Source organism: Hevea brasiliensis, chromosome 13 (genome assembly GCF_030052815.1).
Source record: "Hevea brasiliensis isolate MT/VB/25A 57/8 chromosome 13, ASM3005281v1, whole genome shotgun sequence".
Classification (NCBI taxonomy): Eukaryota; Viridiplantae; Streptophyta; class Magnoliopsida; order Malpighiales; family Euphorbiaceae; genus Hevea; species Hevea brasiliensis.
In genome coordinates this window covers 76,313,866-76,329,691 of record NC_079505.1, presented here as the reverse complement: position 1 = coordinate 76,329,691, position 15,826 = coordinate 76,313,866, and the positions used below count along the sequence as shown (strand labels likewise).

The following is a 15,826-nucleotide window of genomic DNA, read 5'->3' as shown; positions in this document are numbered from 1 at the left end:
TGAAATAAAAAAAAACTTAATTAAGTAGAAATTAAGTAGAGTAAGAAATTTAAATTTAGTTAAACTCTAAAATTAATTTAAATGATAAAAGATAATATAATTATAAATAATATAAAAATTAAAAATATTTTTATTTATTTAAAAGTTCGTCTCTTCGTTCATATATTTTTACATATTATAAATATGAAAGGACTTGCACTTATTGGGGTGTAAAAGTACTTAAATTTAGCATTTCGAGCACACCTAATAACATTCATTAGTCAGTGACAATTGATTGGGAAATTATGTCCATAATATTGGAAGTTGTTCGATAATGGGTGCAGAATTTTTGGCAGTTATGGAGGCTCCATATAGCTTGGAGTATGGAATTCCAAGATATAATTTTTGAGGGTGACGATCTTGGTATTGTCTAGAGGAGAGTGGAAACTATTGGTAACTTTATTAGTTCATTGGTCTTCTCTGTTTGTTGGAGTTGGAATCAGAAGTTTAAGTGGTTCATATTTTTCGACAAATCAATTTTTGTGTGAATTGATTGACTAATGTTTCTCCTTTTTCCGTGGATTCTCATTAGTTGAAAGTATTATATATGGAGAAGGTGTTTGATTTAATTTATAAAAATTAAATTATAAATTAATTTAAATTTTAAAATATTTAAAATTTTAAATAATTATTCATTCTGTCTATAAATAATAATTATATTTAAAATTTTCACAGTGATTAAGAAAATGATATTATCTAATTTTCATAAAAAATATTAATAATTTATTTAATTATTATTTTTTAGAAATCTAAAGAAACTAATAACAACATAATAAACAGCTGGTTTAATTAAAAAGGAGGTGATAGTATTAGTTTTTGAAATTTGTATAAATATTTATTGTATTTTATGGAGATAAAGGGTAAAATTAAAAAAAAAAGTTAATTTTCCTTAGTTTTTTTAAATATGGTAAATAATTTTAGACAAAATAAAAAATCAAATGTGACTATTATTTATAGACAAATGAAGTACATATTTAATTAAAATGCTTATAAATGAATAATATATAGTTAATGTGTTTTATTAAAAAATAGTTTATAAGTATATTTATTATTAAAATAAGATTTATAATGAAAAATTTCAAAATTAAATAAGAATAATATTTTATTAAACTTATTTATAAACAATAAATAAAAAGTTGGGTATGCTCAACTTATTTTTTTTTTTTAATTTATAAGTTTAACTTATAAGAAAAAAAATTATTATAAACAAATATATCACCTTACTTTTAATATTTATAAGATATAAATTAAGACAAATACCTTTTGTATTATAAAATTTTTTAGATATGATTTTTTAAATACATTAGAATGTGGATAAGAAGAACTCATCATATTAATCTTGTAGTTGTTGGGTTTAATTATTTATTTTAATTTTATTATTAAAAAAGAAGTATTTTATTTTATTAAATTAAATATATAGGAGGTTTATTATGAATGAAATACCAAATTCAGTCACAAAAAATTGTGTTCACATATACAATTCTTATCTTGTTTTTCAATATATCAAGAAAATTAAGAAATAATAATTAATAATTTTTAGTTTAGTGATATTGAAAATGAATTTCTGAAATTAAATTTCAGCATAAACAAGAATTTTCCCAACAACTGTGGAAATTATTTTCATGCATGCATGTGTGGATTGATAGGATTGGTCCAATAACATCTCCCTGCCACCTAACACATGAATATATGTAATGTCCCCTTTACTTTCTGCATCATTTAATTAGACTTTGATCAATCAAAAACCCTAACTTCAAAGAGGAAGGATGCATCTCCAATTCTTGACTATGACACCACACCTACAGCAGTCAGCAAAAGCTTAATATTACACCTTTTCCAGGCAGTGCTATGTGACTTGAAGCTTAATAAGCACATATTTATTTTGTTTTATGTTGAAAAAATTTTATTAATAAATGGTAATGGTCAGAATTTAAATTTTAAATCTTTTAGTTTGAGAGGATCTGATATTTAAAAATCATTCAACTTAAAAGTTTAAACTTATATATGAAGGTTATACGAATAGTTCTATGCATCTCTCTATTATGTTATATATGCAGAGCATGATAAAACCCTGAAAATTAAGCTAATCTAAATAACACATTCTTGTAATATATGAGATTTGATTCAATATATATTGAAGTTATTATTTTTAGAATTATAAAATTATGAATTTAAGTTTTAATTACAGTCTAATAAAAAAAAAACCCATTTTAGTATAAATGCATCTTAAAAAAAGAAAAATTGAGTAACAGCCAAGTAGAGTAAAAACTCAAATTAATTTGATGACATACCCTAACAAAACAAAGTCTTTTTTTTTTATTCTTTTTTAAGCTTATTTTTAAAGGTAGTTAGCATGCATTCAATGGATTAATTTCAATTCTTGCATAATTATATTATTTTTAATGTAATTTTTATTTTTTTAAATGAATTTTTTAAATTTAAAAATTAAATTATTTTACCTATTAAACTTTCAAACATAAAAAAATTAAAAGAAATCAATTAAATTGATTTTTTTTTAATTTTAATTTTCAAATAGGGGGTTAGATAATATATAGTACCAATGAACCATTAGCTGCCTTTTTTTTTTTTTTTAAATAAAAATAATATTGCATAGAATCAACCAGAAATGTCATCACAAAGGTGAGCTCTCATAAACTGAGGAGGCTCTGACCAATAGACACATGAAGCATTCTGACATGAAGCTCTTGCAAGAGCATGAGCTGATGCGTTTGCTTGCCGTGGGAGCCAGCAAATTGATAAATGAAGACCCTGCGCAATGAGTTGCCGGCAATCATCCAAAAGAACACCAAACTCTGATAAATCTTGCTCTGCAGAATTAACGCCACGAACCAACTCGATCCACAGTCAACTTCCAGTTGAACATGATGGTATTGCTGATTACACGACCACATCAACGCATGTCTCAGAGCAATTGCCTCAGCAACCTTCGTTTCCCTCATCCCTGAAGACCAACCTAAACCAGCAACAAGAAAATCTCCATCTGCATTTCTTAAAACAAAACCATACCCTGTACAGCATTTATCTACAAATAAAGCACTATCAACATTACATTTCAAGAAACCCACAGCTACCCTAAAATTTTGTTTCTAATTTTAACTTCAATTTGGAAATCTATGGAAATAATGATCAATTAATTCTTGCTTCTTGCAGGTGTTTTCCTCGTAAATTTATATTCAGCTTGCTCTGCATAACGTCTATCACTATTATCAATAAAGAATATAATTATATTAGGATGTTGTAGGGAGAGGAAGTAAAGAATATGATAATATTTTCTCCTCCGGGTAACAAATTTTAGAGGAGAAAGGAGAAGATTCTAGTCCTCCAGCTCGGCTCCTCCTAAGCTTTAACAAATTTGTTAGATGTTTGTTTTCTTGATCCTGTAAATAAGGCAGGGTAGAATAGGAAATTACTTTTGTTCTAGATTATTCTTTGTAAATGTATATAAATACATTATTCCATCAATAAACGAGCAACTTCTTTTGCTCAAATTTACAAATTAATAACTAAAAATTTTCATGATATCAGAGCACAACCTGTGCTACTAATATACTGTTCTTTTCTATAACAAGTTTTCATGAAGATGGATGAAGTAATAACAGAAACCACTGCTGCTACTGGTAACACTTCTGCAACACATGCTGGTGGTGGTGGTGGTGAGAATGATATCCTCCACTTGCATAACTCTAACTAGGGGTGGCCACGGTTCAAGAACCGCCGGTTACGGTTTCTGAACCGCCGGTTCAGGTTCAATGAAATTATGAACCTCAACCAAACCTTCATGGAACGGTTTGGAAGACGGTTTTTGAACCGCCGGTTCCGGTTCGAGCCCCGGTTTAAAACGGTTTAAAGGATGGTTCGAAAAATGACAGTTCAAGACGGTTTGAAAGCGGTTTAAAAGCGACTTAAAGGAAAAAAATTAGAGGAAAATTTTATTGATTTAGAATTTAAGTTATATTTAAAATATTTTAATTTTTCTTAGAAAATTTTCAATCGAAATAAAATAAGAAAAATAAGAATAAAAATAACTTATTTTTAAGAAAAATTTAATAAGCAAAAAATTGAACTTATTAAAAAATTAGAGATAAAATTAATTTTCAAAAAAAAATTAGAAAAAGGAGCATGAATTTAATTTTGCCAATATATCCCTTTAGAATTTAGATGAATCAAAATTTTCAGTTATAAATTAAAAGAAGAGGAATTGAGGTGGTTTGGTCATGTGAAGCATAGACATAGTAAAACTCAAATTAGATAAGTAGAGCATATTGGGTTGAGGATAGAAAGAAAATAATAGGCACACCTAAACTGATTTGGAGGAGAATAATACAACATGACCTAAAAGCATTACACATTTCCGAGGATTTAACCCAAAATCGTTTAGAGTGGAGAAAGAGAATCCATATAGCCGACCCCAATAAATTTTTGGGATAAAAGTTTAGTTGAATTAAGTTGAATTGAGTACTACTTACCCTTTTTAAAAAAATTATATGATAATTGATAATTAAAAAATATAAAAGAAAAAGAAATCAAAATGGAGGGTATTGAAAATTTTATTGAAGATATAAAATAATAACAGAGTAATTGAAATAGCATAAAAATAATAAAGTATGAGAATTTTGACAGTACTGAGAATTAAAAGGAATGTAGAAAATAATTATTTAGAAAATTTGAGAGAAATTGAAAGAGTATTAAGAATTAAAGAGAGTATAGAGAATAATTGTGTAGAGAATTAATGATATATATATATATATATATAAATGAATTAAGAGTAGAGTGAAGTATTTATTGAATTTTTTTGTATTTAAATCGTTGGTTTTTTTTTCTGTTCGAAATTGTCGGTTCAATCCGGTTCGAAACCGCCGGTTCACGGTTTCTAAAAATTATAAACCTGAACCAAACCGTAGAATGACAGTTTCGGTCTGGTTCGAAGCCGGTTCCAGTTTTGATCGGTTTCAGTCCGGTTTTGATCGAACCGGTTCTAGTTCGGTTCCGGTTCGAAACCGGACCGTGGCCACCCCTAACTCTGACCACCCGGGAATGATGCTGGTGAGTTCACCACTCACAAGAAAGAACTACCTATCATGGAGTAGATCCATGCTGCTGGCATTGAGGGCCAAGGACAAGTTGGGATTTATAGATGGAAGTTATGAAGCTCCATGCAACAAATATGGAAAAATGGAAAAAGGTGGACAGCATGGTCACATCCTAGATTCTAAACTCTCTCTCAAAAGAGCTAGTGGATGCTTTCATTTATGCAACATCTTCAAAGAACCTGTGGGAAGAGATCAAAGAAAGATTTGGAGAGAGCAATGGACCTCTCCTATATCAGCTTAAGAGGGAGATAAGTACCCTGACTCAAACTAATGCTTCTGTTTTAGTTTATTTTACTAAACTCAAAAAATTATGGGATGAATTGGCTTGTCTTAAGCCACTGCCAGTGTGTGAATGTGGTGTAGCAAAACAGATGGATGAAATTAATAATAAGGGCAAGCTAATGCAGTTTTTAATGGGGTTGAATGAAACATATGATCATATTAGAAACCTGATTCTCTTAATGGATCCATTATCGAGTATAAACAAGGCATATTCTATGGTGCTTAGGGTGGAAAAATAGAGGGAGGTTCACACTGTTGTAATTGAGGAATTCAATTCAGCAATGGTTGTCAAAGGGCAATTTCAGAAAGATAATGGTCAGGGGAAGAAAAAGGAGTTTGGAAAAAGGGACACTAGAATATGTGACCACTATAATTCAAGTGGACACACTAGAGATACATGCTTCAAGCTACATGGGTATCCAGAATGGTTCACTGAATTGAAACAAAAAAAAGGAAAGGCCAAAGCAAATTCAGCAGCCAATGTGTATGAAGAAATACCTGAGTATGATGGCAAGTCAGAATATAAAAAAGAGGCAACAGGAGTTTATTGGGCACATATGATTCAGCTGGAGATTGCCAAATATATGCAGAACCAGAATCTTGCAACAAATGAGGCAAGCTGTGTCAATTACACAGGCTTTGCAGGTAAGAAACCAACTTACTACTCCTTTACCAAACATGGTGAGAACAAAGGGATATGGATAGTAGACTCAGGAGCCTCCACACATATGTGTCATGATTTTTAACTTTTTCAAAACCCCAGAAATTTGAATGACCAATGTTTTGTTACCCTGCCTGATGGAAGTACCAAACCTGTAAAACACAGTGGAAATATTTTCATAAAACCACATTTGCATCTGCATGATGTTCTTCATACACCTAGTTTTAAATATAACTTAATGTCAGTCAGTGCTCTTACCAAAACTTCAAATATATCTATCAAATTCTTTGCTGACCATTGTCTCCTACAAGACCCAGTGACTGAGGAAGTAATAGCAAAGGGGGAACTGCAGGGAGGATTATATATAATAAGAGCAAATAGATGTACTCTAGAAATCTTTAAAGGAAATTGTACCCTTGCTTCTAGAATGAAACATATTCAGACTAAATATCATAAGAATGAAGTTCATCAGTCCTTTGCATCTTCTGATTCTTATGAGTTGTGGCATTATAGACTAGGGCACATATCTGATACCAAGTTGTCTCACATCACCTCTATTACACTGAAAAACAAAAATCATGAACTATGTGAAGTGTGTCCACTTGCAAAACAATAGAGACTCAGCTTTCAAAAGAGTAAAATTACTACCACATCTGTTTTTTATTTAATTCACATTGATTTATGGGGACCATATCATGAACATTCAGTTTCACATTCAAAGTATGTTCTTACTATTGTTGATGATTTTTCAAGAGTCACATGGACATATTTGCTGCATGATAAAACTATAGTTTATAGAACACTACTTGAGTTTTTAAACATAATTTAAAATCAATTTCAAAAACAAGTGAAAGCACTAAGATTAGATAATGGGACAGAGTTTATCAACCAACATTTTTTAACACTTTTCAAATCCAAGGGAATTTTGCATCAGAAAACTTGTCCATACTCTCCACAACAAAATGGGGTTGTAGAGAGGAAACATAAACATTTGTTGCAAGTGGCAAGGGTTTTAATGTTTGCATCAAAAGTGCCAAAATATTTTTGGGGAGAAAGCATTTTAACAGCAACATATCTCATTAATAGGATGCCCAGCACAGTTTTAAATTAGAAGACACCCTATGAAATTTTGTTTAACAAAATGCCAGATTACAGTTATCTCAAAGTTTTCGATAGCTTATGTTATGCTACTAATACAAGTCCACATAAACGTAAGTTTGAACAAAAGGCTTTCAAATGCATTTTTATATTTCATGCATCAGGTTTTAAAGCCTACAAGTTATATGACTTGCATAATGAGAAAGTTATAATTTATAGGGATGTGGTATTTTATGAAAATTGTTTTCCATACTCAAGTGGACACACTACACAAGTGGATAGTAGTGTCATTCCTTTGGCTATTCTTGACACAGAACAAAATCATGATTTACCTTCTGATCTAGTTCATTCACATGATTTACCCATCAGTAACACACCATCTGTCACAAACACCAATCCTATTTCCACACCCTGTACAAGTTATACACAATCACCAATCAACCCTGTACCTATTAGAAGAAGCACAAGGGTATCATCAAGACCTCAATGGTTAAATGATTTTGTGGCATAAGTTAGTAAAGAACAAAACATGGTTCCTCACTACCCTCCCTCAAGGCAAGAAGGCAATAGCCTCAAAATGGGTATATAAAGTCAAATATAGACCCGATGGTACAGTTGACAAATACAAGGCTAAACTAGTTGCTAAGGGGTACAACCAGCTAGCTGGAATTGATTACCATGACAATTTCTCACCTGTAGCTAAGTTAGTTACTGTGAGATTATTTTTAGCTATAGCTACAAAGTTCAATTGGCCAATTCATCAACTTGACATAAACAATGCATATTTACATGGCTATTTGGATGAAGATGTTTATATGCAGCCCCCAAAAGGTTACACAAAAGCTGTTCCAGGTCAAGTATGTAAATTAGTCAGAAGTCTTGATGGCCTTAAACAAGCAGGGAGACAATGGAACAAGGAATTAACAAACAAGTTACATATTTTTGGGTTTCAACAATTTGTTTTTTATCACTGCCTCTTTACTAAAGGGTTTGGTCCCAATTTTGGGTTTGGTCCCAATTTTATCTCACTAATTGTCTACGTAGATGATTTATTAATTACAGGGGAAGATGAAATAGAAATTGCAAAAGTCAATAAATTCCTCGATGAGCAGTTTACTATCAAAGACTTGGGGTATGCCAAGTATTTTCTAGGCCTTGAAATTGCCAGGTCAGAAAAAGGAATGTTCCTAAACCAACGGAAATACATCTTGGATATAATTCAAGAAATAGGATTACAGAATGCAAAGATCAGTCCCTACCCCATGCTAAAAGGATTGAAGCTGGACAATGAAAGTGGGGAGTTATTGAAAGAACTAGATAAATATAGAAGACTCATAGGGAAGCTATTATACCTGGGGCTCACAAGGCCAGATCTTTCTCACACCACACAAAAATTGAGCCAATTTATGCAAGTTCCTTGCAAGCCACATTGGGATGCTGCCATACATGTCCTTAAGTACCTCAAAGGATCTCCTTCCAAAAGCTTTTTCTTCCCACAAGATAATGATTTAAGGCTCCGAGCATTTTGTGATGCAGATTGGGCATCTTGTCCCATGAGTCGAAAGTCCATTACTAGGTTTTGCATCTTCTTGGGACCATCATTGGTATCCTGGAAAGCAAAGAAACAGACCACTGTCAGTAAATCCTCAGCCGAAGCTGAATACAGAAGCATGGCAGCAACAGTCTGTGAGCTAAAATGGATTAGTTATCTTCTTACTGATTTTGGCTTGAAACTATCTCTTCCTATTGCCTTACACTGTGATAACAAGGCGGCAGAGCACATTGCAGCAAATCCGGTCTTTCACAAGAGGACAAAACATCTCGAAATAGACTGTCATGTAGTTCGTGATGAGATAAACCATGGGTTCATCACCACCATGCATGTGCCTTCTAGACACCGGCTCGCTGATCTATTTACAAAACCTCTCACCTCTGTCTTGTTCAATGAACACTTGTTCAAGATGGTACTTCATGATGTACACGAGTCTCCATCTTGAGGGGGGACCTGATAATATTTTCTCCTTCAGGTAACAAATTTTAGAGGAGAAAGGAGAAGATTCTAGTGCTCTAGCTCAGCTCATAGGCTTTAACAAATTTGTTAGAGGTTTATTTTCTTGATCCTGTAAATAAGGTAGGGTAGAATAGGAAATTACTTTTGTTCTAGATTATTCTTTGTAAATGTATATAAACACATTATTCCATCAATAAACGAGCAGCTTCTTTTGCTCAAATTTACAAATTAATAACTAAAAATTTTCAGAATATTATTAGAGGAAGATGATATATTATCGATGATATTATATGTTTCTCAACAAGTCTACCCTCCTCAGTTCCTCCTACGTATAGGTTTCTGTAAGTTGGTGGTAAGAACTCCATATCAGGGAGAGATATATAAAGTGAGAGGCTTTGCACCTAAACTTCAGGAAGAGGTTAAAATGGCCTTATGATCGGGTGTATACACTCAGTTAAATAAGATTTGCTTAAAAATTATGATTTATTCACTTTTTATTGGTTGAATTTATATATACCGACTACGTATACGAATTTTTGTAATTACAGTACTCAATAAACCAGTTTTTTTTTTTCATTCTATGACAAAAGAAATTTTTATCTTTTAAAAAAATAAGAATAATTTTATTAATAAATAAAAATATTTAATAAAGTTAAATTGAAATGAATTGATTAATTAGCAGAGGCAGAGATAACCATTATCATGATGATTAAACAAAAAGAATCACAATAAGGAAGAATGGGGAGTATTATAATGAGATAATATGGTGTATACAATAGAGAAAGCAGAAAAAGAAATTTTACACAGCCAGTTTTTGTAGAACAAGATAGATGATTGTATTGTTCAAAAATTCTAATGTGGCACCTTGACAACAGCAGCCACTGTCTTCTGCAACAAAGATTGGCCTTTGACATATCACAATAAATAAAGTAAAAGAAAATATTAGAATTAATAATAATAATAATAATAAATTTTCCTCAGCTTGGATTACTCTTCAAAAAAGACTTTTTTTTTTACTCTTTTGTTGAATGGATTTTTTTAACAGAAAGTGGGAATTAAGTTTATTTATCTAAACATTTGAATCACCCTTTTCAGCCCTCTAATCCATATAACAAAGGCTTAGAAGATCATATAGCTGAACCTTAGGCTACACGGATACATATAACTCATCATCCCGAAAATGCAGAGAACTGAAAAGAACTCTGTCACTGCCTTCACCAGCTGTCGATGGGGAGACTTCACATTATAGAAAGAAATAGAGCTATCTCTGATGACACGCATGGCTTTAGAGATCATCCTGAAGCAAAGCAGAGCTTTCCATTTCCATTGCATCCATCCCGTTAAAACGGCTAGCTCATAAACAAGCAACTGATGGAGAAGAGAACTAGGATCACGGAAGTGTCGAACAAGCCAGGAAGTGACAGAGATCAGACATCTTAATCTCCTATAGCCCAGAGAGAAACCAATTACCAACGAAAGCAGCACCATCGCAACCCTTGAGATACCCACCAACTGGAAAACCCAGAAACAAGCCTAAGAAGCAAGAACCATACACGGATGGACATTAAAACCCTGCCAAAGAAGCTCAAAATCTGCAGACAAATGAACACAAGGCAAGCCCAAGTAAAGGACTACTGCAGATTCATCCATAGTAGATCTTAAAGGACCCTTCACAAAGAAAGCACAATATCTTATCTGCAACCACTAGCACACAGCACAAAACAAACTATACGCCACCAAATTGGAAGGAGGAGAGAGACACCCTTCCAGATGGGAATGGGCCACAGATCTAAGGCTACTGACAAGAGAGAAACGAACAACTCTCATTGAGAAGGGAGAGTCGGCTCCTACTTCTTTAATTTTCGAAGCACTGTCCTCTGTGTTGAATGGATTCTATATTGACTTGATGCCCTTGACATGTGAATACCTTAATGCACGGTACATTGTGTACACACAGCACGATTTTTATTGTTCTTCCTATTTATCTGCTCTAATTTAAGGACATATCTATGGCTTATGGCAACTTAAAAAGATAAATATGTTGATAAAGTAATTGAAAATTTGGTAGTTTCATCAATAAACTAGCCTTAATTTTCTTTGTTTTTTTTTATAATTAACTTTGATTGAAACTCAAATTTGAAATTTTATAGTCTGAAAATTAACTCCAATAATATTATCTTAGAGATTTTTTAATAATGAGAAAAAAAATATTTTTTTTCCACTAAGTTTACGACAGCGAACAGATGAAGTATGGCCACCCAGGCCCTTTGCCAAATGGATTGGCAGGTTCTTCACTGCTAAAGCCATACGCATTTCATGTCAATTTAGGACTTTACAATTCTATTTTACCCTAAATGGCTCAAAGCCGTGGCAGCAGCCAATCTGGGTTCTAAATCACTAGGAACCAAAACAGAGAGAGAAGCAATATCAATGTCTCTTCTCTAATTATCATGTTGTCATCCAAAAAATAAAAAGGTGCACGAATGTTATCTTCCATTATTGGAAATATGAGCCAAATGCAGTTCCATATGTACATACAAAATCAACAAATGGCACTATTTTAGAAGATAGGGAGAAATGAGTGTCTTGTAGAAACTTGAATCCTCACATCTTATCACAAGACTACCGCTAGATTTCACATATATTTTTAGAAGCATTTTTCTTTACAACAAGAGAAGAGTAACTACATGCATTGAGAAGCAAAAAAGCTAATCCTACCACTTAGGTGCCACGGGTAGGGGCACTGACAGAAGCATAACTACAGATCATTGTTATTGGTCTTCACATATGAACATCATGCTAATAGTCCATCACTATCAGCACTCACATGTCCATGTCATCAAATATTTCCCCATCTTCCTCATAACTAGAATTGTCCACAAGATATCCATCCACCACCAAGTTACTGCCATAAACAGCAAAGATGAAGCCAACATGTAATTAAGGTACTTCGAAGGAAAACTGGGAAATTAAAAGAGAAAAAAAAAATCACACTAACCCACCTTAGGCAGCAGAAGCGGAAGCTCACAACGCGCTTTAGTTTCCTATTGTAAAAAAAGAAACTGAAAGACCAGCTGCAAAAAAACAAAGAAGTTATTCTTAAGTCTTCCTCTATCTCTCTCATTTTTTAGGAGGTATGGGGGGTGGGGAAGGGGGGGAGAGGAGCATGGAGTAGCAGACATAGAGGAACACATCAACTTCATAGCAGTAGCTATATGACTAAAAAACTATGTGAAGTCATGAAGATAATATGAGTACTCACATTGCTCCTTTCTCTAGAAATGGATCTGCATCAGAGTCTGGATTATAGCTGTAGATTTCACATTCTGCTATTTTCACAACCTGCAAGACAAATTCACAATATATCATAACATTGCCTCTTTATACCAGTTGTCTTCATGTCATTAATGTATGCTCACCTCGTCCAGAGCCTTGAATAAGGTTTCCACCAAGGAACCACCTTCATTTTCCTTGATCCATTCCTACAATCAATAGGGAAAAAAAAATGAAGGTGACAGTAACAGACATGACAAAGCCACTCATTTGGGCTTACTATCCCAACAAAAGATAAGTAAACCAAATGATTCTGCAACACATCTCTCTCAAAAATAATATATAGAAACACTAGCAATCATTTCTTTACAACTCATGCAACAACCCACCTAAACACTAGTTACCACGTCAAAATATTCAAACTAGGTTTTCCACTCCAATCATCAATTCACGCAAGAATCGACCAGAATGCTATAGTTCAGATAAGGGCACTGCTCTATGTAAAGAAAATCGCACAACAATCCTGATAACCGGTGGCAAGTAATGATAATAAATGAGATAGATATAGAATATAGATTTTAAAAAATGGAGAAAAATGGAGGTTACTTAGGACAAGAATTTTACAGTTACACCAATAGTGGATCTGATCTGAATAATACAATAAAATGCAAATGCAATTAGTCAATTTCTTTCACTAGCCAAGAAAAAATGCAATTGGCCAAAAGAAAAATCATAATATAACATCACCACCCTAATCCCTTTTTTGGGGAGGGGAGGGGTGGGTGTTCAATTTTGATGTAACATGCATTGCTCTATTGTCATGAATGAAAAACAATTAGTCAAATACCTTTGATGCTTCAAACATGTATGTGTCGAAAATCTGCTTAAAAGTGTCCCAGCTTTCCTCTGTGAAGAACTGGTGAGCTTTCATGGCACTGAAACTCGCACAGATACACAGCAATATCATAATATAAGGAAAGCACAACAGCAAATATACATTAAGGCATCCATGTAATAATTCCTGTACAGTACAAATCTGAAATGAACTGAAAACAAAACCAACAAAAAATAAAATAAAATACATCTTTATCGAAAAAAAGGCAAACCACATTAATGGCCAAGATTAGATTTGGGAAATGGAGAGACTTGAACTCTCAGCTCCTCCTAGAGCAACAGTTCTGTGAACCGTCTGTCAAACCTTTTGACAACACTCCCATAGCAGTTAAAAGAGGATTATATAGCGGGATGCCAGGTCGCCCATGAAGCTGACAATGGCATTACCCATAATCCACCTTTCACCATCAGTAAAATAAAAGTGTACATAAGATACAAAAAAAAAAGGTGCATCGTTACCTGAAGTCATAATCTGGATACATGTGATAGAGTGTAAGAACAAGATAAATCAATGTCTTTCGGCTGGAATGAGCACAAGGGAAAACCAGTCAAAGAAATATCACAAACAATTAAACATTTGCCAAACCCATCTAGGCAACAAGGCAATCAGTAACCACCTGGATCTGCTTAACAAGTATTCAGCTGGCGAGGATGAGTCAGCGTCTGAAGATTTCCCAAGATAGTCAAGGATCTGCAGAAAAAAATGATTACCAAAGCCAATCATTTCCACCCTCACAGCCCACCAAAAAAAATATTAAGATTGTAGATATAAGAGATCAAATATCAACAAAAAGAAAAATATGGTAAACCATACTAAAAACATAAGAAAAAAAAAAAAGTAGTTTTACAGTTTTCTGTCTACAGTGAAGAATACAATTCTTAGAAAAACAAAGGAATCCTTAGCATGACAATTGAAGACGAATCAGTCTAAAATCAGAAACATTTTTTTTTTCTATTTGCATTTATTTCTAGCGAAGATTTGGATAAAAGTAAGCAAATATTATATTATATTACCTCGTGCTCTAAACTGAGAGAAAGCTTTTTGTCTGTTCCAGTGTGTTTACCTTCACAAAACACAAGAAGGGGGAAAATCACATTTCCCTTCCAGAATAAAATTTCCAAAATTTTATAATTAAGTTGTAGATTTGGACTTACAAGAGTAAGCTTCAAGGCATCCCTTGATTGTCCGTTCTCCAAGATTTAAATTGCTTAAGAACTCATTTATGCTGGGGAAAAACATAAAACAGAGCACACACAATCTATCAAAATCAAATTCAAAGGTTAAACTATCTAAGAATATGCACAGCCTGAGCCTGAGGTTCAAATCTCCCTTACGAACAATCACCAAATTATTTAAAAAAAAAAAATTCAAAGGGGAAAAAATGTAAAGCACAATTCGATTGCTAAATTAGCAATTTAATGCAATTACCTTTCAAGAGGAGTGTATTCTAAAAACTTCATAGTGAGTATATTTCTCAAAAACAGATACAACGCCTCTACAAAGTTCCTGAAAGAAAAAATAAATAAAAATCAAAAACCATATTAATCCAAACATCCACATTTAACGCCAATTACAGAATTAACAAAGAAGAAATCATGTCGAATTTCCACATACTGGCAAAAGAGGAACGGAAAATAAGGAAATGGATCGATTAGAGTACCTTGTAGATTATTTGAATGGAAGATTTGATAGAAAATGAATAAAATTGCAAGGCCTTCGGAGGATATTGGATCGTAATAATGAACCCTAACTTCGAATATTCGATTTGGCGTATAGATTTTGAATTGTGATTGGTCAATGGTAATTCGACAGATGTAGATCTTAGGAAATGAATGACCCACCGTGTTGGGCTGGATCGGACTTTATAGCCCGATCATAAAGTGACGTCGTTTGATATCGTGGTTTTTTCTTCCACGTAATTATGCAAATATTTGATAAGAAATTAAAATCATATTTTTTATATACATATTCATTCATATGGTCCAAAATACACTATTTTATAAAAACCTATGAAATTAATAATTATTAAGATCAATAATGTTAAATTTGTTATCATTAAAATTACTTAATGTAAGTTTAGGGTGCGTTTGGTAGAAAATTAAAAAATTAATAGTTAAATATTATTTATAAATTTTAATTTTTAAAAAGAACAATAATTAATAGTTAATCTTCATTGTTAATTTTTAATGTTAAGAATGTATAAATATTGATAAGGTAATAAGTTAATTTAATTTATTTACATATTCAAAAAACATTGATAAGAGATTAAAAATTATATAAATAAAAATTATTTTTATTAATCTCATATCAAACATATTTTTAGAGTTAATATAATATAATTTGTGATACATAATAAAAAATAAAAGCAATTCTTAATTATGATATTAACTACAAGCACTGATAATAATAATAATAATAATAATTTACCACTAAATATTTAAGAACAAGCAATGCTA

General features: G+C 32.4%; 1 protein-coding gene and 1 long non-coding RNA gene across 8 annotated transcripts; both read right to left on the bottom strand.

Moving 5' to 3' along the window:
• Window positions 1-2,591: 2,591 nt before the first annotated feature.
• On the bottom strand, window positions 2,592-9,460 carry LOC110668418 (uncharacterized). 7 transcript variants are annotated; one of them, XR_009142576.1, is made up of 5 exons: window positions 8,909-9,460; window positions 8,544-8,800; window positions 7,524-7,640; window positions 5,931-6,439; window positions 2,592-3,082 (listed from the first exon to the last, which is right to left on the bottom strand). It is a non-coding gene; the product is annotated as an uncharacterized LOC110668418 (long non-coding RNA). The 7 variants fall into 7 exon arrangements; XR_009142577.1 differs by having other exon boundaries at window positions 2,592-3,040; XR_009142578.1 differs by having other exon boundaries at window positions 2,592-3,013.
• Window positions 9,461-11,678: 2,218 nt separating this feature from the next.
• On the bottom strand, window positions 11,679-15,194 carry LOC110652256 (uncharacterized). The gene is made up of 11 exons (XM_021807813.2): window positions 15,031-15,194; window positions 14,799-14,876; window positions 14,525-14,595; window positions 14,384-14,433; window positions 13,987-14,060; window positions 13,829-13,891; window positions 13,323-13,410; window positions 12,622-12,684; window positions 12,465-12,544; window positions 12,205-12,276; window positions 11,679-12,107 (listed from the first exon to the last, which is right to left on the bottom strand). Exons 2-11 carry the CDS (start codon window positions 14,828-14,830, stop codon window positions 12,026-12,028), a joined length of 675 nt encoding a protein of 224 aa, XP_021663505.2. The 5' UTR covers window positions 14,831-14,876; window positions 15,031-15,194; the 3' UTR covers window positions 11,679-12,025.
• Between the last annotated feature and the right edge of the window lie 632 nt (window positions 15,195-15,826).

Bases quoted from the DNA above. Each gene is read 5' to 3' on its own strand.
- LOC110652256 (XM_021807813.2), bottom strand. From the start codon at position 14,830: ATGAAGTTTTTAGAATACACTCCTCTTGAAAG. The intron at 12,545-12,621 runs GTGAGCATACAT...TTTGTCTTGCAG, and splicing joins TATTCAAGGCTCTGGACGAG to GTTGTGAAAATAGCAGAATG. The intron at 12,108-12,204 runs GTGGGTTAGTGT...TGTTTATGGCAG, and splicing joins TTCCGCTTCTGCTGCCTAAG to TAACTTGGTGGTGGATGGAT.